We start from the raw sequence: 24,349 nt of genomic DNA, 5'->3' as shown, positions 1-24,349 counted from the left end.
ATTTGGATTTTCTCAACATTTTATCTTCATTTCATTTCATCAACATGACTGAGGCGCATTTGTGTTTTTAAACTTGAAATCTGTCTACTTTTATTCAGAACATGAATGATTGTATCTGATGTCATCACATCATTGGAATTGCCGGTGGCGACTGTCTTAGCATTCGTTTAGTGTGAGAAAGAATCCATTATTCCAGCAATGACGACATACACAAAATGCACATCAATTGTTAATGGTTATAAAAACCCAAATAGGTTAAAGGACAACTGACGTCTCCGGACAAGTTGTGTCCATAATTTGTAAAATGGCTTCAAATGACTTCTACTGAGTGTATTTTACAAAGATTCCGAATATTCCGAAAGTCTTGTTTTTGAGTTGGTGACGAGACTTCGCGTTACGTCACTGAAGAAATGCCCCTCACCGAAAAAAGGACACATTGTATCAGTCCTTCCATCACGTCAATGCATTTTGCTGTACTTGTTTGGAATGAAAACTTCGTGTTGCACCAAAAAGAGGCAAAAGAGGGCGACAAAGCTCCATGTAAGGAATTACTCAGCCTGTGGAAACAGGCTGATTAATTCCTTACATGGAGCTCTGTCGCCATTTCTGCCTCTTTTTTGGGACTACATTTCCCCCACCCCTATTGCCTGAAAATGGCACAGAATAAATTCTTTAATCGATTGCAAACATGTATGATTTCCTCTTCAGAACTATTTGAATCATATTCGTCACTGGATGTGTAACAAGAAAGCATATTCTCCGAACCTGAAGCCATTGTTTGGATTCTCCAGCAATGCAAGATGTCTTGGCGTGACGTCACGAACTGGGGGCGGGACTTACTGAAAATGCCCAATTCGCAGCTCATTTTTTTGCAGATTTTGGACACTTTAAGTCATTTTTATTGGTGTTTTGCATTTGAATAAAAATATCGTACTGCATGTTTTGGGTAATTTTAGATGCTATAAGACGTTTTTCTGATGTCAGTTCGGAAACAAAAAAGTGATGTCGGTTGTCCTTTAAATCTTGATGTTGTTACAGACAGACAAATATTTCTACACCGGTTAGTTTCCTTCCTTCCATAAGACAAAGTCCAACATGTGTGAATACACGTAGACATGATTCAGAATCTTTCACATTCATCAAAACAATCTGACTCAAACTGGAGTTCCATCTTTTGGTGCAGGGTCACTTTTCTCCACTTTCTCTTCGACGCCCTGCTCTAAACGTTCTAAGTGGGCTTCTTCACAGTCCAGTTTGACTCTGGGAGCAATTTGAGACTCTGCTGACCTCTCTTGAAGTATACAGTCACCTTCTTGCTTCATCTTATTGACCAAGAGTGAGGCGACCACCTCTTGAGCCTGAGACGTCTCGCCAAGTGGCAGATTAAAACCCATTTTGCCTGCGGCGCCCCCTGCCGGTGGAGGCGTAAGTGTCTTGGTCTGAGCCTCTTTTTCCGTACTCAGCCAATCCATCTTTTGCCGGTGCTGCTTGACGGCGTCGTCCACGCGGGTGTCGATCATGGCCTCCGTAAGTACGCCGTCCTCGGAAGAATATGCCGCCGCCTGAAGACAGCGTTACAATTTAAAACACAGCGATGAAGACGATGGCAGATTATGAAGGGACTGATTTATAACTTTTAAGGCCGTACCTGCCAGGCTACTCCCAATTTGGAGATCTCTCTACCGGACATGCCTTCTGCCCGCTTTGCGATTTCAGAGCATTTCTTACCATAATCAAACTGCGCCAGTTTCATCCTCCTGCAGAAGATACGTTCACACAAATGACAATCGTAACTATCTTGGATATGGTTTTGAAGCAGCTCCATTTTGAAAAGGAAACAAAGGCTCTTCTGCATTTGTCATGTTTGTGTTCAGGGTGTGTTTTGCTATTTGTGTGTATTTCATATACAGTAAAGTCTCGTTATATCGGTTATATCGATAGTACTGGAAAGTACAATGGAAAGCTACACGAAAATAACATCCGATTTGCGGAGATCTCAACCAAACACGTCTGCTTTTTCGTTAAAAAAAAAAAAACTTTATTCAACAATACTAATGTGCCGGTTACAATGAAGAAGGTACGACACAAGGACGTCAGGTATATGGAAGCGGAGTGGTGCATTGCGGTGCGCTGTTTGGTTGAGAACCGAATTTCGGTTGTAGACGGGGCATAAAAAAGCCACAATTTTTGGTTGCAAACTAAATTGGACGAGAACTGGGACGTTCGAAAACCGAGGTTTGACTGTTCAGTGAAAGCGTACAAGTTGACAAGTATGCAATCGCTGTTGTAGGAGAAGACAAACTTTGTACTCACTGCCTCCCCCCAGTGGCGGGCTCCAGCACATATCTGTCAAAGTACAAGCGCACCAGTCTCTCTCTCTCCTCAAGCCCCGGCAGAGCAAAATTGACAATTTCATCTATCCGGTCGTTAATGGCCCAGTCAAATTGCTCTGGTTGGTTACTGGCCAACACCAACATGAATCTGGACGGGATGTAAAACAAGAAAAGCTGAATACCCGTATTTTCTGGTGTATTAGGCGCATTGGAGTATAAGGCGCACCCCCAATGAATGGTGTATTTTCAAACTTTTTCCATATATAAAGCGCACCTTCAATGAATAACAAAACTTTTCCAAATATAGAAATATATAAAAGTTTCCCAAATATAAGGCACACCACATTTTATAAAATGCTACAGTAGAGGCTGGGGTAATGATATGCACCCGGAAGCACAGGCGCAGGGTCATCTATTAAAGAAAATGAAGGCTTTTAGGTGCGCCTTACACACCGGGAAATACGGTTAATTAGAGATGTAAGCAAGAGTTACAAAGTGGAATCTTTGGAAGTACTGAACGGACTTTACCTGTTGCTCTGCTCTCCTGTGCGATACAAAAATGCATTTAAAGTGGCTCGGAGATCTTCACTGATCTTCTCCTAAGGAAAAAAAAAAGTCTTGTTTGGTCAAATAAAATGTCCTTATTATTACTGTGTCATCATCATCATTTATTATTATTATTATTATTATTATTATTATTATTATTATTATTATTATTGTTGCTGTAACACATTCAATAGTTTGTCATCTGATTTTCAAAGATCTCAATCAAATCAATGTGAATATTTTTAAATAAATGTTATTGATTCACATTTATTTTAAAATATTTTTATTATTTTATCAATGTAAAACGTTTTCTATGTTGCATTGATTTTGTTTTATTCTCAAAATGTGTTAATTTAAATATATTTCACGATTCATGACTTTTATTGCACTTAAATGTGCCCATCATGTATCCTTTTTGTCATAATAGTAGTAATAATAATAATAACAAAAACGATAACACTAACAATAATAACAACAACAATAATAATAACAACAAATATAATAATAATAATGAGGAGAAGAAGAAGAAGAAGAAGAAGAAGCTAAAAATGGTGCATGTCTATTTTAGATGGGTGTGAATTAGATTGTTGTTTTGTTTCAAATGACCTCCTGGGCCATTAGTGGATTTAAAAATATATATATATAATTTTTGCACAAGTTTGGCCACATCTGAGTGAGCTAGTTTGGAATACAAATGTAGAATTAATTAAAATTAAAAATAAACAACTTGTTCAATTGGGCAAAGGAGACGTTCTCTCGAGAAAATCTAAAACAGATAAAAGTGACAAATAAATCGCAAGCATCCAAACTTACAGTCGATCTCTTACGAAGGAATGCGTCAGCTTCGTCAACAAACAACAGGAGGCTATAAAAGCACAAACATGATATCATAAGAATGACATAAATAAATAAATAAAGTGACCAGGTTTCATTTATTAATTCCCCCCCCCCCCCCCCCACCCCTCATGTGTCAGGCATCTTACCCTCGCCTGCTCGTGTTGGCCCAATCAAATACTTTATGCATGGCGGTCACGCCATCACGGCCCATCGGGGCGACGTCACCACCGGTCATGATTGCGTAATCCATCCCAGAATGCATTGCCAGCTTCTACTCAAAACAGAAACAACAATTCACAGCCAAAGCTCTTTTTCGTGTGATTCTTTTTTTTGAAAACGTGCCAGCATCCAACACGTACCTTAGCAAACAGCGTCTTGCCGGTGCCCGGGGGTCCGTACATTAAGATGTTCCTGTAGAGGCCGTTGTTCTGCCTGGTGTTTCTTGTTGCTATGGCAATGTCACGCACGCGCTCCTCCAGCGTCGGCTAGGAGGTCAAACTAATTGTTACGACCATTTCTTGAACTTGCCATCATTTTGATGAGGCCGTATGATTCTTACATTGAGCACAACTCCTTCCAGGGCATCCTGAGGTTTGCTCTTCAGCCTTTTGGCTGTCTGAAAAGCCGAACAAATTTGACAAAGATCAAAAAAAGGTGCATAGATTAAATACAGGATTGGCATCTAAACTTAAAGGACAACCGACGTCTCCGGACAAGTTGTGTCCATAATTTGTAAAATGGCTTCAAATGGCTTCTACTGAGCGTATTTTACAAAGATTCCACCGCATATAGCTACATTTTAAGACTCGCTCTGAATATTCCGGAAATCTTGTTTTTGAGTTGGTGACGAGTCCGTACGTTACGTCACTGAAGGAACGCCCCTGACCAAAAAAAAAAGGACACATTGTAGCAGTCCTTCCATCACGTCAATGCATTTGGCTGTACTTGGCTGGTCTGAAAACTTAGTGTAGCACCAAAAAAGAGGCGGAAGAGGGCGACAAAGCTCCATGTAAGGTATTAATCAGCCTGTGGAACCGGGCTGATTAATTCCTTACAGGAGTTTTGTCGCCATTTTCTCCCTCTTTTTGTGCTACATTTCCCGCCCCCCAGATACCTCAAAATGGCATGGAATACATTCTTTAATCAATTGCAAACATGTATGCTTTCCTCTTCAGAACTATTTGAATCATATTCATTGTAATGATATGAGCAAATCGTATTTGCATGTTCTACTAGTGATGCCTGGCTTTAGATCAAAGGAGCATGCGCGCTGCTGCAAGTCAGTCTGATGAGAGCCTACGAGAGCGACACATGTCAATTGCCTTCACCCTCCAACCAACACAGCCGTCCTAATAAAGAACCTCAACTCTATCCAGAAGTTGTATCATTTACCGAACCCGCTTACACAAAGCAACACATTCATAACTGGATGTGTAACAAGAAAGCATATTCTTCGAATCTGAAGCCATTGTTTTGATTCTCGAGCAAGGCAAGACGTCTTGGCGTGACATCACGAACTGGGGACGGGACCTTCGGAAACTGGCCACTTCCGGGTTCATTTTTTTTGCAGATTTTGGACACTTTAAGTCATTTTTATTGGTGTTTTGCATTTGACTAAAAATATCATACTGCGTGTTTTAGGTATTTTAGATGTTTTTCTGATGTCAGTTAAGAAACAAAAAAGTGACATCGGTTGTGCTTTTAAAAAAAAATCCAACCTTGACAGGATGCTTGATGGCCTCCCCCACAGTGAAGCGGGACGTCTCTCGCACCAAAGACGGCTTCCCCAGTCTCGCTTCGATATAACGTCCCGCCACTCCGGTGGCATTGCGGGCTGAATACACCCCTACGGCTAAAAGGGTCAAACCAGCCACCTGGAAGACCAGTTTTTGTGTGATCTAAAGGGCTTTTTAATTTTTTTTGAACACTTTACAGTCACAGACAAGCATAGAAAAAAAAAACCTCACTTTTGGTCAAATTGGCTCCAATGTTCATGACTCACCGTGGCCGTGACTTTGTCCCAGTCTGACACAAATGCTCTGAATCCTTCTCCAAATACGGCCCCTGCTGTCCTAAAAATGACAGTGTATGTTTGTAATATCAATATGATATGCATCACATTGAATTAAGTGTCTTACATAGATAGGTAGTTAGCTGGATAGGTAGCAAAGTAGCTAGCTCGATAGATAGCTAAGAAGCTAGCTCGATAGGTAGCTATCTCAATAGGTAGCTAGCTTGATAAGTACCTAGGTAGCTAGCTCGATAGGTAGCAAGGTAGCTAGCTCGATAGATAGCTCATTCAAAAGATAGCTAGGTCGATAGACAGCAATCGCGATAGATAGCTTGCTCTATAGATAGCTAGCGAGGTTGATAGATAGCAATTGCGATAGATAGCTTGCTCTATAGATAGCAGCAAGCATAATAGCTAGCTCAATAGCTAGCTGTAAAGTAAACACATCTTACTTGATGGACTCCAGGACCGTCTGCCTGTGCTCGGCGGCCTTCAAGCGGATTTGCTCGCGTATGATATCAGCGTTTTCTCGCTCCACGCGAGCGCGTGCCTTGGACTCAGCCTCAATACGCAGCATCTCGTTTTTATGCCTTAGCTCCATCTCGTGCTCAATGGTCGCTGTCACGAAAGAAAAAACAAAATCGTGCCAACCTCCAGCTAATCGCCGGGTACCTAATCGCACACACACACCTTTCCTCATGGCTTCCTGTTTCTGAACCGACTCTTCCTGCTTGCGAAGGTTTTCCTCATTCAACATTTGCTGAGTGGAACATAGACAAACTGTTTGCAATACTATTTCAAAGTAGAAGACCGTTAAAGTAAATCAGGACAGCTCACCTGTTGTCTGAGCTGGTCCTCATAGCGCTGCCTGGCTAGCTTGTCCTGGTATTGAGCCCTCTGATGAAGACGGGAGGGAATTAGTTTCAGGTGAAAGAAGGGGGTGAGGGTACGAAAGCGGCACAAAACTCACTGCTTGATGCTGCTTGGATTCCTCATTCAGAGTTTTCCTCCTCTCCTCACCTTGGATTTTGATCTGGTCACCCTTCAGCTGTTCCACAGCTGCTTCATACTCCTGTCATAGTGGAAAAATAGATTTGCATTTTGGTCTGCTCAGCTCAAAGGTGACAAAATACCTCCAAGGCAGCTTTAAATATTAAGGCAATCGACCTTGCCATTTAAGAAGAAATTGAAGAAATTGGACTATTGTGGCCTTTTTTGTGGATTTAGCTATGGCACAGGCAATATTTTTGTTCCTATCTGTTGTTTCCACTTACAGTGAGACCTCAACTTACAAACACCTCAACTTACAAACTTTTTGTCTTACAAACGTCAAATTTATGAAAATGAAACCTTATAATAAGCACTATTTTCATAATACACACCCACCACGGCTGGCGGAGTGATCTTCGGCGGAAGCACACGACCGAACAGCACCAGAGGTTAAGTTACCAACAGTCCTTATGGAAGGTGACTCTCCTTCCATAAGCCATCAACGACCATCAAAAAGGTAAATAAAACTTTATTTTACAGCACAGTTTATTTCTTTAATTACAGTCGTCATGTAATGCGCCTCTCTTTCCAAACAGCAATTCCCTTTGACCTCCAACACCATTCCATCAAGCCATAAATGACAATTACAAATGTAAATAAAGTGACTTTATGATACAATGCAGTGTATTTCTTTCATTACAATACAATAGCACATTTATTATACATAGAATAAGGTATGTTGTGTGTAGTTTTAAGGCTTATTTAGTTGAAAAGTATATTTTATGGGAACCCGGAAACAGATTATTCCCATTTTAATGGTTTCCTATGGGATTTTTTTTTTTTTAGATACACACTTTTCGCCTTACACACTCTGTCTGGGAACCAATTAAGTTCGTAAGTTGAGGTCTCACTGTATTTCCAACAGCAAAATTCATTTTCTTGTACAGTAAAGTCTCGTTATATCGATAGTCCCGGTTATATCGATACTATTTCTATGCACGCACGGAGAAAATTACATGCAAACAGGGTCGGATATATCGATAGTCCCGGTTATATCGATATTTTTTCGGACTCCCTTGAATATCGATATAACGAGACTTTACTGTATTTGCATATATAAACTATGAGCAGATTAACCAGTGCAATCAATAGATGGAAATTTACAGTCCATTTCATAACATTCAAACAGCAACTGTCACAAACTATCAAACTAAAGGACATGAAGTGGACCGAGTATGAGGTCATGAACGCCGATCGTTTCTTCTGCAGTACCTTAATTTTACTCTGGTGCTCCATCTGGGTGCTCTGCTCCTGCATGCGAGCCAATTCCAGAGCTTCTTTAGCATGTCCTGTATGTAGGTGGGGAAAAAAGGACAGGACATGAAATCAGAATGGTCGTCTTTTTCAACCTGGAGTGGGTTTTCTTTAAAGTTTTTACTTGTGGGAAATCCCGTCGGTGAAGCCCTTTGAGACTCTTGGTCATATACATTTGAATGGACTCAAATGTGTCTGTGTTTGCTAAGCAACACCATATATCTAAGAGATAATTAATGCTTTGCCAGGAGTAGATGTCGCCTTTTTTTAAAGCTGGTTTTGAGTTTCATGACAATACGACCTTTGAACATGCTGCGAGTTTGAATGGCGATGGATTAGTACAGGGGGGGGGGGGATCATCATTTGGCTAAAATGACGCATATTCTTGCTGAATAAGTGAGGGTTGTCAGTGCTGGGCCTCGATATCAAAGTGACAAAATCCAAAGGAAACACAGATGTTATATTAATGGCGTTTAATAAGCGTTCACCAATGTAAAGACACATTCTTTTCTGAACACTTACGAGACTTGTCGAGATCTTTGGCCGCCTGTGCAGCCCGTTCCAGCCCGGTGGGGTCGAAGTTACTCCATTTGTCCTTGGGTTTATCTCCCCCGCCGCTTGAGCCACCAGCCGGCGGCGGAGGAGGCTGAACCGGCATCCCGGGGGGAGGCTCTGGTTGCCCCTTGTTCAAGCCGAACAACCACGACATCTTCGGGAGTGAATAAGGTTAAATTTGGCCAGTTCTAAGTGGAGATACGAGGAAAAACGTCCAAAGCTCTGTCAATGTACTTCCTCCACGCGCGTGCCACTCACTAGATTTCGGGGCATGCGCAGTGGAAAGGGGTTGTGTCGTTGAGTAAAAGGGATGATGATTGGCTCACGATGTGTATTCCTTATTGTCATTGGTTGTTGTATCTGTTGACGTCATTCAGATGATCCCACCCAGAAAAGGATATGGAAGGCGTTATGGGACAATCTTAATACGAACTGGTGTCATGTGGGTAATTTGCATTAGGCCTGCCGGTACAAAAAGTCAAACATTTACATTCCTGGATAAACGTGTTTCTGTCGTGCTTTGTAACTATTTATTTAAATACCCATTGAATGATTATATGTGTATACATTCTTCAAAAAGAGCTAGTTATTGGGCTTTTGGCTGAAACTTCGCAGGGAAACTGCAGTATGACCTTAACAGGGGTATTGAAGTTGACCTCTAAATTTCATCCTCATGCCCAGGTAATAAATGTTTAAGTCAGTTTTGCACAACATATCTTGCAAACAGATGTACCGGTCTAATGTAAACATCCATTATTATTATATGTATTTTGTTTTTCTACTTTCATTCCTTTCATCACTTTGCTGCTGTGAAATGTAAATTTCTCCACTGAGACTAATAAAGGCAAATCCAATTCCAATTCAATTCAATCCAATTACAAATGCACAAAACAAATTGTACTGGATAGCAAAACATTTATTAAGAACTGAACATTCAAAAGACAATTGTATGAGAAATACATATTGACAGAAAGGGGACAAAATGATAACCAGGCATTTCGGCTCGACACTAACCAGAGTAATTGTTCCAATTTAATGGCAGTATCAAATGTGGACACACGTCATTATTATTCGTAATTAAAATTGTGGTATGGAGATTGATACATTCACAAAATGAAATTTATCAAACCTCTCGTGCTGCAAACAACTGCTTAAAAAAACAACAACATGTATGTATCCACTCAACATTTTTACAGTAGGCATTCACTACTGTTGCACAACCACGCGTGAAAAGATACCGGGAGGTTCTTTGCCATCACCCAGCGCTGCACAGAAGCCTTCTTGTTGCCGGGTCCTGGCAAGCTTGGCGAGGGCGAGGAATGACCGAGGTTCTGTGATGGCCAGATCACTGAGAACCCGTCGGTTGAGCTGAACACTGCTCTGTTCATAGAAAGACCAGATGGAACATTACTAGTGCATAATCTAATGCGATCCAAACCAAGAGGTTTCACATATATTCTGGCGATACAAAGACAAAAGTGCGAGGTTTTGTTATTTATATATCCAGGCACACTTGAATTTGACTATTTAAAGAAACCAACCTTTGTTAGGTTGCACATGAAAGCAGGATACTTCATGCCGTGCTCTCTGGAAGCTGCAGCAATACGTGTGATCCAAAGCTAGAAGACGAAAAACAAGGGACGATGTTGTTCGTCAACATCAATAAATAACTTAGCTTCTTGTAATATGCCTGGTTCACACAGTTTCTCCCGAGATACCTTCATAATGCTAAAATTGTATTGATAAGAAAAAATAAAATGTTTTCAAAACTACTTAAGGATTAAATCAAATGCCGTGCACATGAAAGTTTAATTAAACTATACTTGAATGGTTATTATGAACAGGTGTATTGTCCTGTCACAATTCTTACACTAAACGATGCAAACCCAGCAGGATCTCTTCATATACTGTATGTGCTGGTTTATCATCTGGTCCACATTGATGGTTTTGGGTTTCGGTTTGAATACATCTACGTGACACTAATCTTACAACATTTCTCACACTACCGTTCTTGTTACATTAATAAATCTGACAAATATGAGCTTTATGTTCCAAAGGATAAGTCAAATAATTCAAAAAATGAACATCTCACCGTTCTCATGTTGCGTTTCTTCAGCCTTCGCCCTTTAGTAGCGTAGACAAACGCCCTCCTGACAGCTCGTACGGCCAGACTGTAACAGCGGTTCTTTCTGCCTCTGAAATGCTTCAAACAAACGTCGAGAATCCTATATGATGATCTTCACATTTTAAATACATCATTGAATCACGCTGCGTGTGATCGCATGGGACTGGTAATACAAACGTGAAAAAGAATACTGTATCACGTTCGTGTCTTACCCGTGCATGCTTGAGAAGTTCTTGAACCTTCCAGTATCTATCGGGTCCACGGCTTCTAATCCATCTGGACAACGTCAGGAATACCATTTTTGGATCCTTACAAAAGTCTTACACAAAATAAGGCCACGGAGTTGAGAGTGACCTTACGCAAAATCTTCCTGAGCCCCACGAGCTGCGGCAACTGGGGGGAAGCTGCACACAAGAGGCACCACTACACTTGGTGCGTTTGATTTTCACACAGTGAAACTCCGTTTAAGAATTGTCATTGTTAATATTACATTGGTAGTTTTTTATTTTGATCAAAATAAAATTTAAGCGAATTTAAAAATGATATATTTGTGTGAATAATATATAATTATGTCGCAAAAGTATGTGGGGAGTGTAGACAAGGGTGGGCGGGCTGTACTAAAATCCGGGCTATAATGATGCAAAAGCAAGTGCCCTCAGCAACTCGTGACGTAACAGCGTTGGATTGTGGGGCGTAGAGGAAGTGGAGGTCAGCAGAACAGAAACCCCAAACATGTCCGTAGCTACTCTCACGTCCTTGAACCGCTGTGGTGTATTGGCGTTCCGCTCCTCAGCTGTTTTAGAGGTATGATCAAATTTATCAACGACTGTTATGGGTTCCCCCCCCCTCCAAATTAAAAAGTATTGCTTTGCAATTAGTTAACTCGGTTGAAAAACAGGATTACGGAGTCTGCCTGCTACTAGCTATTAGCTAACCATCCTGAATTTTAGCTTTAATTGTCGTGTTTTTATAAACTGAGCACTGCATAGCGAATGTTACTCAATTGCAATCATAATAATAATAATAGGCACAATTCTCTTAATTTGGAGTAGCGGCATGCTACCAGTTATTTAAATGTTACATAAACACGACGCGACATCATTCATGCTCGTAAGAAACCACCTCCCTCAAAAACTTTTACATTTACATATTAATGAATCACCAATAATGATGTGTTTGTGCTCTAATCCTTTATCGTGTATCCGCATGGAGTTATCAATTTTCATTCAATTGGCCCAAAATGATTGTTTATTAGTGCGCCTGTGTTCTTCTGTCTACCGTGTATGCTAGCGACGTGTCGTACCAGTATAGTAACATGTTGCCCTTTTACAAGAGAAAAATAACTTTTACCTTAAATAAACGGCACCGAAATTTGTATGGAAATTAAGAGAAAATAATCAGGATTTAAATTAGTCTTGGTGCAATACGAAAATTCTGGCCTCAAAGTGTTTTACAGTATACATTACCCAAATCCCATTGCTGAAAAAGTAAAAGTAGTGATGCCTTAGATGAAAAGAAACATAAACAAGAGCTCACTTTTCCCGATTGAGTATTGCAGTGATTTTGCAGTGGCCAGTATACAATGCAAGCCCAATTTCAATAGATAAGTATTCCTTTTTTTGTTCAGTGGTGTGCTGAGAGCTGCTTGTAATGTAAATTATGAACATCTGACTTGTTATATTTCAGTTTTTTTTCTTTGTATGAAATATCGCTTTATGTTACGGCAGGCAGTGCGTTATGCGCAGACAGCAGCCGCTCCAGCAGCACAGCCAAGAATTAAGAAATTCCAAGTGTACAGATGGGACCCAGACACTCCAGGAGACAAGCCTCGCATGCAGACCTTTGACATCGACCTGAACACGTGAGTCACTGACCCAAATTCAAGATAGTGGCAGCTGCAGCGCAATAAGTGTTATCCTAAATACAGTGCCACATCCAAAGTCTTGCATTTGGGAAACCGGCCTGTTGAACAAATTGTGTTCAGCTTCAGAGGTTCAAATATGTTCCTTTGCATTTATCCTTCTTGTAGATGTGGGCCAATGGTTCTTGATGCCTTAATCAAGATTAAAAATGAAATGGACTCCACGCTGACTTTCCGTCGCTCTTGCAGAGAAGGTTTCTCTTCTGAAGTTTGATTTCAGAACATAATTACTGTCTGTGGTGAGGTGTCTCTGACGGACTTGTCAACGCAGGTATCTGTGGTTCGTGCGCAATGAACATCAATGGTGGAAACACACTGGCCTGCCTCAACAAGATTGACACTAATCTCAGCAAAGCTACCAAGATTTACCCCCTTCCACATATGTATGTGGTTAAAGACCTGGTACCTGTGAGTATACCATCCTAACCGTATCACCTAAGATACGAGTGACCCGATTTACAAAATACAAGCTGTCATTTAAAATAAATACATTTAGGGACACATCTCTGATTACAATTTGCCATTGACCAGTGTTGTTTGTAGACTTAGTGTATAGAATAGGAGGCGACATTTAAAATGACCGAACTTTGTGTCACAGGACATGAGCAACTTCTACGCTCAGTACAAGTCCATTGAGCCCTACCTGAAGAAGAAGGATGAGTCCCGGGAAGGCAAAGAGCAGTACACACAGTCTGTGGAGGATAGACAGAAACTGGCACGTCCCATCTTTCAATTCTGCTTTGTCATCCACTAACCATAACGCAGGTGCTATGACATTTAGGATTTATCTGTGATCCTTTTTATCTTGCACAGGACGGGCTATACGAGTGTATCCTTTGCGCCTGCTGTAGCACCTCTTGCCCCAGCTACTGGTGGAATGGAGACAAATACCTCGGACCCGCCGTGCTCATGCAGGTTTGCACTTCTATACGTCAACCAAAATCTGTTTGGTGATACTTGTCAACCAGAGATTTGTTGGGATAAAAGAAAATCTAATTGATATCATTTATATTGATAAGAGGCCAAAAAAATACTTGCATTTGAGTTCTCACCAATTCCGAGTGGCGATATTTGCTGGAAGCTGAATCACAAAAATGTTCCAGGTCTGTGTCATCTCAGTATGAGCCACCAGGGGCCGCTCCGTAAAAAGAATACAGGAACACAAATCCCAATTGCATGTTTTGTAGACTTGGAACAGATTACACATTTTTACATTGATTACAATGGGAAGTGTTGTTTTGGTTTGCAAACACATTAGTTTTCAAATAGGTTTCTGGAATAGATTATGGTTGAAAACCGAGATTTGACGATGCGAACAATGTGTCCACCACATCGCCGTTTTCCAGGCGTATCGCTGGATGATCGATTCACGGGACGACTTCACAGAGGAGCGTCTGTCCAAACTGCAGGATCCCTTCTCTCTCTACCGCTGCCACACCATCATGAACTGCACCAAGACGTGCCCCAAGGTAAAACATGCGGGAACGCTTAAAGGACAACCAACATCTCCGGACAAGGAGTTTCCATAATTTGTAAAATGGCTTCAAATGACTTCTACTGAGCGTATTTTACAAAGATTCCACCGCATATAGCTATATTTTACGTTTTAAGACTCACACTGAATATTCAGGAAGTCTTGTTTTTGAGTTGGTGACGAGTCCGTACATGACGTCACTGAAGGAACGCCCCTGACCGAAAAAAGGACACATTGTAGCAGTCCTTTCATCACGTCAATGTTTGTTTGGTCTGAAAACCTTGTGTTGCACCAGAAAGAGCCAGAAGAGGGCGTCCAAGCTCCATGTAAAAGGAATTTATCAGCCTGTGGAAACGGGCTGATTCATTCCTCACAGGAGCTCGGTGGCCATTTTCTGCCTCTTTTTGGGTGAGACATTTCCTCCCAATGTCACCTCAAAATGGCACGGAATAAATTATTTAATCGATTGCAAACATGTATGCTTTCCTCTTCAGAACTATTTGAATCATACTCAGAACTGGATGAGTAACAAGAAAGCATATTCTCCGAATCTGAAGCCATTGTTTTGATTCTCCAGCAATGCAAGACGTCTTGGCGTGACGTCACGAACTGGGGGCGGGACATTCTGAAAACGCCCAATTCGCAGCTCAATTCTTTGCAGATTTTGGACACTTTAAGTCATTTTTATTGGTGTTTTGCTCCTTCAAATGTGGGCGTGACGGTTAACTGCCGCCCAATTTGCGCTCGCAGGGCCTGAACCCCGGGAAAGCCATAGCGGAGATCAAGAAGATGATGGCCACCTATAAGGAAAAGAAAGCAGCTGCTGTTTGAGCACCCAGGTGTCCTCCTGTACTTGATATCATAATTTTCCCTGTAATTAATTCCAAAACATCCTTCTTGACTGGCCTAAGACGGATTTGTACATTTATGTCACACAAACTCTCGTGTGTGAGTGTCCGTCTTAATTGCACGTGTACAGAATGAAAGGGTCTTCTCTACGTGTACCCTACCAGGTGTTTCCGACATTCGACACCATTTTGTTTGTGTATTTGGGAGACAACGTTGCTCTTGTTGTTGTTGGCAACATCGACTTTGCAGCCATTTGGGACAAAGTGTGTGAATGTTCTTTCAGATCTTATAACACTCCCCCTTGGCGTGAATAAATCATGGAAATAGCATCCAGCTGCTGTTTTGTGGCGCTTGTCTTTTATCCGAAAGGGTTGGGAGAAGTGAATTTCGAAAGACCTTTTTTTTATACACTGCCACTCTGATCTCACAGGCACCGATAACAAAAAATTTACAGGTCATCAGTGAGTTTCATGTAAAACAAAATGTCGAAATCCTTATTCATGATGGTGTGGAAAGCGTTTCCAAACCACTCCACTCTTCTGCTGAGTTGGACTTAAAGGACAAGTTGTGTCCATAATTTGTAAAATCACATCAAATGACTTCTACTGAGCGCATTTTACAAAGATTCCACCGCATATAGCTATATTTTACGTTTTAAGACTCGCGCTGAATATTCAGGAAGTCTTGTTTTTGAGTTGGTGACGAGTCCGTACGTGATGTCACTAAAGGAACGCCCCTGACCAAAAAAAAGACACATAGTCGCAGTCCTTCCATCACGTCAATGTATTTTGCTGTATTGTTTGGTCTGAAAACCTTGTGTTCCACCCAAAAGCCCCCAGAAGAGGGTGTCCAAGCTCCATATAAGGAATTTATCAGCCTGTGGAAACGGAGGTCGCTATTTTGTGCCTCTTTTCTGGTGATCCTTTTCTCCCGATGTTGCCTCAAAATGGCATGCATGGATTGCAAACATGTATGCTTTCCTCTTCAGAACTATTTGAATCATATTCATAACTGGATGTGTAACAAGAAAGCATATTCTCCGAATCTGAAGCAATTGTTTTGATTCTCCAGAAATGCAAGACGTCTTGGCGTGACGTCACGAACTGGGGGCGGGACTTTCTGAAAATGCACAATTCGCAGCTCATTTTTTTTTGCAGATTTTGGACACTTTAAGTCATTTTTATTGGTGTTTTGCATTTTGAATAAAAATACCATACTGCGTGTTTTGGGTATTTTAGATGCTATAAAACGTTTTTTCTGATGTCAGTTAAGAAACCAAAAAAGTGACGTCGGTTGTCCTTTAAGGGAGAACATGTTGCAAATGTGTCAATCGTCATAAGTGTTTTGGTCTAGTCCCTCCCAGAGGACCTAAATCCTCTTTCGTGGTATACCTCATAGGTATATAGCTACCTAGCTAGCTTTCTATCGATCTATTTGAGTTACTTCCGGGGTGAGTGAACGCTGGTGCTTGTGGCTGCTGCTGCTCACCCACAGAAAAACTTATCCTGTGACTGTAAAGTGACCTTGAGAGTTTTGAGAGGCACTTATAAATGAAATATTTTATTATTATTATAAATAATCCCCTTCTCTCCTAATTCTGGAGTTTAATACTGTATAATCCAATCCAGATCATTTCCCACAAAAGTACTTGATTATGGTCTGTTCTGGGTCCGTGAGCTGCTTTTGACGCCTGCAGACGCGGGGCCAGCTCGCGTGCTTTCACGGGGGAGGCTGGACGGGGAGGAGACTTGACAAGCTAGGGTGGTGCAATGTGGCGCTGCAAAGTCTTCCAGCACTCACGGGGGGCGCATGAAGGTGGAAGACGGTCGAAGTACATTGAGCTAAAGTTTTCGTAAGTGGCCATTCTTTCCCTCCTCTTTTTATTTTGCTCATCTGCATGCATTTGTAGTTTGTCATTTATTTAGATGAGGCTTGAAAAACGAAGCAATTATATTTAATGCACGTCAACTTTACTTACATGGAGGTGTTGCGGTCATGTTTTCACTTGGGGGTGTAGGGGGGGGGGGGGGGGTTGTAGGGAAGAGGAACTACAGTTAAGCCCCCGGCAGTAATTACAAGGGGATTGCCAACAAGGGAAACTGCCAGACAAGGGGGTCAGTGAGGACAAAAAAAGGCGGGGTGGGCGCTGAATCGGGTTTAAATTTATTTAGTTTAAAAACAAAAAAAAGCTTTATTTTAAATCAAGAGCATTTGTGGTTTCTGTCCCTGGGAATCTAGTTCATAAATGTATGTGAAGGAACGGGGTTGTGGGGGTCTCTGGTGAAGAAAAGAGAGGGTGAAGGGCGGGGTTAATAGCTCCCAGATGTGTGCTTGTGAAAACAAATGGCTTTTGATGCTAATGTGATGCACCATTGGAATTCGTCTGTGGTTATGTGTATGTGCGCATTGTTAGGTTAGAATATTGCAAGCTAATATCAGCGTTAACAGTTACATTTAATCTTTTAACAATTTTGAACGGAATTAAATATTTACCTTATTGCGGGTGCACCAAAAATGTGTGATTTGTCTTAAACTGAAGTCCACGTTTATAACCCAGTCCAAAAAAAACGGCACACTGATATGCCTCATGCATTTTTCGAGTCCCTTTGTAGTCATTTACAGTTCGTCTCCCAAAATGTGTCAATATGTTTTGTATTGTGTGGATGATGCTAGAGCATAGAGGAGAACATGTAGGAGGAGCATCCACATTTTTTTCCACACAGTCGAAAAACATCGTCATTCATGTTAAAAGGCGACTGCTTTCGATTTAATGTCAACGATGTCATTCACGTGGACAGAATGTTGATGCTCTTGCTCTTTTTAGGCCCTTTTAATCAACCAAGACCCCATTTGCTTCGAGGAAGAATATAGGGTGAAATTGGGGGGCGTGGGGGGGTTAAAAGGGAAATGAGGGATGTAGATGCAGACGACAAGGAGGAAGGGAGTGGGGGATAAGAGAGTGGGTGTCGGGGGTTCGCCGTTTCTTTTCCTGGAATGCAGCCACAGACTGTCTGCTGCAGAGGAGAAAAGTGGGAAAACAGAGCAATTGTTCTTAGGAAGGGGAGACTTTCCACATTCTTGCTGTCATACACCCCCCAACTCTCCCTCCATTTAATTTTCTTTTACTGGGGCCAGTAGAGGGGGTGAAGAGAACTGTGTGTGTGTGTATAGGGGGGTTGAAAGGTTTCAAAGGACATGCCCCCCCCAAAAAATACTGCTCTCATGTATTCATTTTTTCCCTCCACAGTGAGAGTGTGATTACCTCCGAGAGCGACCATGAGAGTCCTCCTCTTGATCTGCATGCCAGGTAACACACCATCTTGTCCCTAATAAAGTGGCCCTCTGGAACACTCGAAAGACACGTGCCACACTTGCAAAATTAAATGATAGCTAAAGTAAGCGCTTGTCACAGATTATTTTGATGGGTAGTTATGAATTTTGCTTCTATGCGATTTTTTAATTCACTGCCATATGTGCAAAAATATGTCCACTCGAGTGCCAGGGTTTTTGTCATTTTCAGTCAAATTGCAGGATCCACAGAATATTGTTTTTTAGGACTACATAAACATTCAATGCAGCGCATGAAACCTTAGACTCTCTTTATTATTATTATTATTATTATTATTATTATTATTATTATTATTATTATTATTATTATTATTATTGTTATTATTATTATTTATTGTTATTGTTATTGTTATTATTATTATTATTATTATTATTATTATTATTATTATTATTATTATTATTATTGTTGTTATTGTAGTTATTGTTGCTGTTATTATTATTAATATTATTATCAGAATCAGAAAGCCTTTAATAGTCCCATAATGAGGAAATTTGCACTATATCAATAATAATAATAACAATAATAATACATTTAATTTGAAAGCGCTTTTCATCACACTCAAAGACGCTTTACAAGAGCTTAAAATGCAGAATAAAATGTCCACCTGAAAAAAAAGCATACATAATTTACATTAAAATAGATCTCAAGGGAAGCATTGGTAAAAGAGACGTAAAGGTTTTTAAAGCACTGCTGAACAGGTGAGTTTTTCGCACTCATTTGAAGGATTGGAGGTCAGCACAGTTGCAGATGTGTTGCGGTAGAGTTTTCCAGAGGGCATTCTTTCATCAGAAAAAAAGAGTTAATTCCTAAGTTATATGGGTCTGGAGTTATCTGAGCTTGAAATGGGGGGCGGCTGTACAAAAGGCACAATGATCAATGAATATTTAACATCCTTTTAATTTCAACCAAATAGGCATTAAATACGCAGCAGCTTTTATAGGGTTCAACCGAATGTGCGTCAAACTCAAATTTGAACACATAAAAGCTACCCGAAATACGGCAAGTGTGCTTACTTATCATGTCTTGTTATTCGTCCCAACAGTTGTGCTGCTGGCCCAGGCTCAATACCAGGAACAGTTTCCTTTTCTTGGTGAGTTCATGAAACCAGTGTTGTTCTTCACTTGGAATCGAAAAAATGCAGTCCTCATAGATGACGTCAGCGGTGTTGATGAATGTATTGTTTTCTTTTCTAGAGGACTATGGGCCCGATTATCTGCCAGGTAAAGCATGTTTTGATTCATCTAATAGAGTGTATGGCCGAATTATACCCAATATGTATGGCGTGAATTATACCCAATACCCAATTATTTTACTCATTCGCTGACATTCCCAAATTTATTCGGGTTTTGGTTTTTCTTGCGTGGAGGTGAGTGCCGATAAAGCACTGGTCAAACCCAGATTTATTTATTTATTCATTTATTTGTGTATTCATTCATTTACTTATTTGTTATGTGTGTATTTATTTCTGTATTTGTTCATTGATTCATGTATTCATTCTTCTATTTAGTTATATTTTATTTATTTGTTTCTTTATTTATTCATTTATGTATTCATTAATTCATTCATTCATTTAATATGTCGTTTTCTATTTATTCATTCGTTCGTTCGTTTATTTATTTATTTATTCATTCATTTGTTCAGTTATTCATTCATTTACTGATTTATTATGTGTGGATTTATTTATGTATTTGTTCATTCATTCATGTATTCATTTATTCATTCATCTATTTAGTTATGTTTTATTTATTCACTTGTTTACTTATTTATTTGTTTATTTATTCATTTATGTATTCATTCATTAATTCATTCATTCATTTAATATGTAGTTTTCCATTTATTTATTTATTTACTTGTTCAGTTGTTCATTCATGTATACATTTATTCATTCATCTATTTAGTTATGTTTTATTTATTTATGTACTTATTTATTTATTTGTTTGTTTATGTGTTTACTTGTTTATTTATTTATTTTTGTTTATTTATTCATTTATGTACTCATTCATTAATTAATTCATGTAATATGTAGTTTTCTGTTTATTTATTTATTTATTATTTGTTTAGTTATCTAAAATGTATTTTTATTTATTTATTCATTCATTAGGTTATATAAACCATTTTTGGGGCACTAACGGAATCTCCGAAATGAAGGTATTAATTATTAATATCAATATAGTATAATAAAAAGAAGTCTGTTTGTGAACCTAACCCCTAATATTAATATCACAGGTTTTTTTTTCTTAACCTGAAACCTCTAAAATTATAAATTATAATGCCTTGTCGAATGCATGAATAACTTAAAAAAAAAAAGAAAATATCTCAAAAAACCTGAAAACCAAAAAAGTAAAGACAGTTCACTGGTGTAATTTAGCAAACAAATGCAAGTCGTCCGGTACATCTGGCAAAGGGAGGTTTGCACCACTGTGGGAGTGATCACAGATGATGCCAATTACGCTGGCATCACATATTCTCTTTGAAGCACAGACGACATGAGTAAACATCTGCATCATACGCTGGATCTTTTAGTTAAAACAGTCCTTGTCTCCCTTGGTTCAGAAACTCCAGATTCTGAGAATCATTATTCCGGTCCTGGAAATTTTCAGCAGCAGGTTCGAATCGATCCCGCCATCCGTGCAGAAAAACCAGGTACGTCTTGTGAAAGCTTTACTTTTCCATCTGGAAAATGAGTCTGAGTTTTCTTTTCCTTTCGCATGAACATTAGAGACTGATTTGGAAACAGAGCCCACGGAGCCCGGTCCTCTCGGTAAGAAAATGGACTCGTTGACTTCTCATTGAGAGATTCTTTGTAAGCGTTGCTTGTATCAACACTTCCAGATTGCAGAGAGGAGCAGTACCCATGCACTAGACTCTACTCCGTGCACAAACCATGCAAGCAGTGCCTGAATAGCCTGTGCTTTTACAGGTAGGTTCGCACGTGGAACCGCTTACATGCGATTAGCTATTTACCAGCGCATCCCCCAACCGTGTCATCATCTATTTTCTATTTATTAGCCAGAAAGCCCATCTGAACTCAGTCAGCCAACATGGCCTGGAGGATTTCAGTTTGGGGGGGATTAAATACTCACAGATGCAAACATGCACACACTCAGATTTATTTCATTAAAGACATTGGGCTCTGTAGTCGGAGGAAGAACTTTTTTTTTTTGCTTATTTCTTTTTTTATGATTAATTCATGTATATTATGTTTTTTTTATTGATTAAATTGAATGTAATGTAATTTTTTGTATTTTATTTTTTGTTTTAATTAAATTATTTTTATTGTATTTTAGTTTAGTTATGTTCCTTTGCAGTCAGTGCATCATTAAAAATCAGTCCGTTGGCATCACATAATAAAATATAATATAATATAATAATAATATAATATAATATAATAATAATAATCGGATCAGATGTAACTTTATTCGTCTCGCAGTGGAGAAATTTACATTTCACAGCAGCAAAGTTATGAAAGAAAGAGGAAAGGATTGAAAGAAGTAGAAAAACAAAATACAGGAGCTACTGGAAAGGCAGCTGCTCTCGGGGCGCCATCTTGAAGTCAAAAGAACCAAAAAAAACTAAATAATAAACAATATGACAATATATGAATATGATGATGATAATAATAATAATAATAATAATAATAATAATATTGATGATAAGGTTTCTTCAGCTGTCATCTGTACTTCTTTGAAGGTGTGGGAGCTTTTGCTTCTTATCCAAGAAGCTTCGTCAGCAAAACCTTTTCATCGATGGACTATTCCTGTAGGACTGAGAGCTTAAACAGACGAATAATAATAATACATTACATTTTAAGTGTCCTTTCAAAGCTCTCAATGACACTTTACAGTCACAAATCCAAAAATGAAGCAAAAAAAAAATCTGGGGGATATGATCTGAATGTTCTTCACCAGTTTCTTTGTTATTTTGCAGTCTGAGGCGTGTCTACGTCATCAACAGGGAAGTGTGTGTGAGGACCGTGTGTGCGCATGAAGAACTGCTTAGAGGTGAGTCCACTCCTTTTCATTTTAAATGTATATATATATATATATATATATATATATATATAAATTCTGTATTCTGACCGGGAACTCGCTTGTCTATAGCGGACTTGTGTCGAGACCAGTTCTCGCGCTGCGGTGTGGCAGCGTTGAGCGGCCATTGCGCGTCAATGGGGGCAAGTTGCGGGAAAAGCTGCGGTGGTGGCTGCTGATGGATAAAAAACCCACCTCGAGACACTACAACCAACTGCAACTCTTCTCTTTCCTCACTGATATGCCCTATAATGCAGTACCCCCCCCCCCCTCCCGACTTTATTCAGCAAAGGCACATATTTTTTTCCCGCTAGAGTCAAACGACCAAAAATGACAATAATAATAATAATAATAATAATAATGTTCCCACTTGACACGCTTGATTTGCTTTCGCGGGCCGAAAAAAATGATGTGACGGGCCACATTTGGCCCCCGGGGCCTTGACTTTGACACCTGTGATCTAAATAGTGCCTCGGTATGTTTTTAGACCATTGTGGAATTTTTCATTCAATTGTTAAACATATTTTAAAACAAGAGAAATACATTTCAAAAAGTGAAAGAGCAGTTTGATGCAATATTGTACCGCTTCCTATTGCCCCAAAAATACCCTAAAATAAATAAGACAATTTATGGCGAAACTGAACTTTTTTTTAAAAAATCCATAAAGCTAGCAGGATCGCGAACACACGATGGAGGTGGTTTATTTTACAGAAGAAAAAGTCTACCCAAAAGCATCACAGTTGGAGTTCATTATTTCCCAGAACTCACAGGCTGAGTGAATGGTTAAGATCACCTCTTCCTATTTGTCATTTCTTTCGCCTTCCATTTATAATGAGCCTGTGCGTATGGATCAGTATACTCCAAAGAAGCGGGATGATTGTAACAAATCACTGGTGCTATAAACTCGTCACACTGGTGCTTTATTAAAAGATGCGACTCACCGCGGGAGACCCCCTCGGGTATGTTTTGCATCCTGTATGGTATTAATCACGTGCTTTGTATGTTTTTTTTTTTTTCTTATACTGTAACAAAAACCAAAGTCATTCAGTCAAAGCAGGCACTGACATCAGCCAAGAAGATGAACTCAGCTTTTTGAGCAGGAAACGTATGACAAAATGCTTTGAGATGGCGTCCGAAAACGCGACTGCTGCTTTGTAAACTATCACCATTAACAGATAATAAAAGAAAACACATTTTTTGTGTTTTTTTACAACAGGTTTTCAGCACGTGACTGACTCATTTAAGGTTCCACAATTGTTTATTCGATGTTACAAACATACTGTACATGTGTTAATTATCTCCCAATGTCTCACCCCTTTTATTATATGAACAAAAGGCTTATGGATTCATGTTTGTTGGCATTGACATTCGATGTTATTTGTCATTATTTTACATACAGTGTGTGTTCTCAATCTGAGAAAACAAGTCTTGTGTGTGTGTGTGTGTGTGTGTGTGTGTGTGTGTGTGTGTGTGTGTGTGTGTGTGTGTGTGTGTGTGTGTGTGTGTATTCGTGAGAGAAACCCTGTCCAAGTAAATGTTTGGGAAACCCTTGCAGCATTTATGAGCTAATACAATGAGCTAATACTATTGAATGAGCTAATACTATTGAAAGCTAATACTATTGAAATAATTAGCATTTAAAAAACACGACTTTTCTGTCAAACTAAAGCATGTAAGTCTTTATGGTGAGTACTAAAATAGCATTTAGTCTTGTAAATATCACCTTTTCACTTTTTCTAGCAACTGTATTGCAGCTCTTCACCTGTTAACATAATCGCTGGAATGTAGACGATAAATAGCTTATATTTTATTTAAATGACAGGCAGGCTAAAATTCACCTCGTGGCCACTACATTAGGTACACCTGCCGAGTACAGTGAGACCTCAACTTACAAACACCTCAACTTACAAACTTTTTGTCTTACAAACGTCAAATTTATGAAAATTAAACCTTATAATAAGCACTATTTTCATAATACACACCCACCACGGCTGGCGGAAGCACACGACCGAACAGC

General features: G+C 39.6%; 4 protein-coding genes across 4 annotated transcripts; 2 read left to right on the top strand and 2 right to left on the bottom strand.

Moving 5' to 3' along the window:
- Positions 1 to 35: 35 nt before the first annotated feature.
- atad3 (ATPase family AAA domain containing 3) lies at positions 36 to 8,848 on the bottom strand. The gene is made up of 16 exons (XM_089010716.1): positions 8,554 to 8,848; positions 7,990 to 8,066; positions 6,698 to 6,799; positions 6,565 to 6,624; positions 6,418 to 6,487; positions 6,180 to 6,345; positions 5,719 to 5,788; positions 5,435 to 5,590; positions 4,276 to 4,332; positions 4,076 to 4,201; positions 3,863 to 3,987; positions 3,693 to 3,744; positions 2,862 to 2,932; positions 2,314 to 2,481; positions 1,649 to 1,757; positions 36 to 1,562 (listed from the first exon to the last, which is right to left on the bottom strand). Exons 1-16 carry the CDS (start codon positions 8,738 to 8,740, stop codon positions 1,155 to 1,157), a joined length of 2,004 nt encoding a protein of 667 aa, XP_088866842.1. The 5' UTR covers positions 8,741 to 8,848; the 3' UTR covers positions 36 to 1,154.
- A 639-nt stretch (positions 8,849 to 9,487) lies between these two features.
- Positions 9,488 to 11,135, bottom strand: mrpl20 (mitochondrial ribosomal protein L20). Its single transcript, XM_089010481.1, has 4 exons — positions 10,924 to 11,135; positions 10,679 to 10,789; positions 10,128 to 10,205; positions 9,488 to 9,966 (listed from the first exon to the last, which is right to left on the bottom strand). Exons 1-4 carry the CDS (start codon positions 11,008 to 11,010, stop codon positions 9,793 to 9,795), a joined length of 450 nt encoding a protein of 149 aa, XP_088866607.1. The 5' UTR covers positions 11,011 to 11,135; the 3' UTR covers positions 9,488 to 9,792.
- A 258-nt stretch (positions 11,136 to 11,393) lies between these two features.
- On the top strand, positions 11,394 to 15,288 carry sdhb (succinate dehydrogenase complex, subunit B, iron sulfur (Ip)). Its single transcript, XM_089010719.1, has 8 exons — positions 11,394 to 11,515; positions 12,439 to 12,572; positions 12,741 to 12,826; positions 12,904 to 13,040; positions 13,231 to 13,347; positions 13,446 to 13,547; positions 13,979 to 14,101; positions 14,857 to 15,288. The coding sequence occupies exons 1-8, from the start codon at positions 11,444 to 11,446 to the stop codon at positions 14,935 to 14,937; spliced, it is 852 nt and encodes a 283-aa protein (XP_088866845.1). The 5' UTR covers positions 11,394 to 11,443; the 3' UTR covers positions 14,938 to 15,288.
- A 964-nt stretch (positions 15,289 to 16,252) lies between these two features.
- Positions 16,253 to 23,549, top strand: mfap2 (microfibril associated protein 2). The gene is made up of 9 exons (XM_089010722.1): positions 16,253 to 16,807; positions 18,203 to 18,262; positions 19,347 to 19,394; positions 19,498 to 19,524; positions 20,858 to 20,947; positions 21,024 to 21,065; positions 21,137 to 21,224; positions 22,232 to 22,305; positions 22,405 to 23,549. The coding sequence occupies exons 2-9, from the start codon at positions 18,232 to 18,234 to the stop codon at positions 22,509 to 22,511; spliced, it is 507 nt and encodes a 168-aa protein (XP_088866848.1). The 5' UTR covers positions 16,253 to 16,807; positions 18,203 to 18,231; the 3' UTR covers positions 22,512 to 23,549.
- The last annotated feature ends 800 nt before the right edge of the window (positions 23,550 to 24,349 follow it).

Source organism: Hippocampus bargibanti, linkage group LG12 (assembly GCF_051943395.1).
Source record: "Hippocampus bargibanti isolate YZ-2025 linkage group LG12, ASM5194339v1, whole genome shotgun sequence".
Classification (NCBI taxonomy): Eukaryota; Metazoa; Chordata; class Actinopteri; order Syngnathiformes; family Syngnathidae; genus Hippocampus; species Hippocampus bargibanti.
The sequence above is the reverse complement of the archived record's forward strand: the minus strand, read 5'-3'. Positions and strand labels throughout refer to the sequence as shown.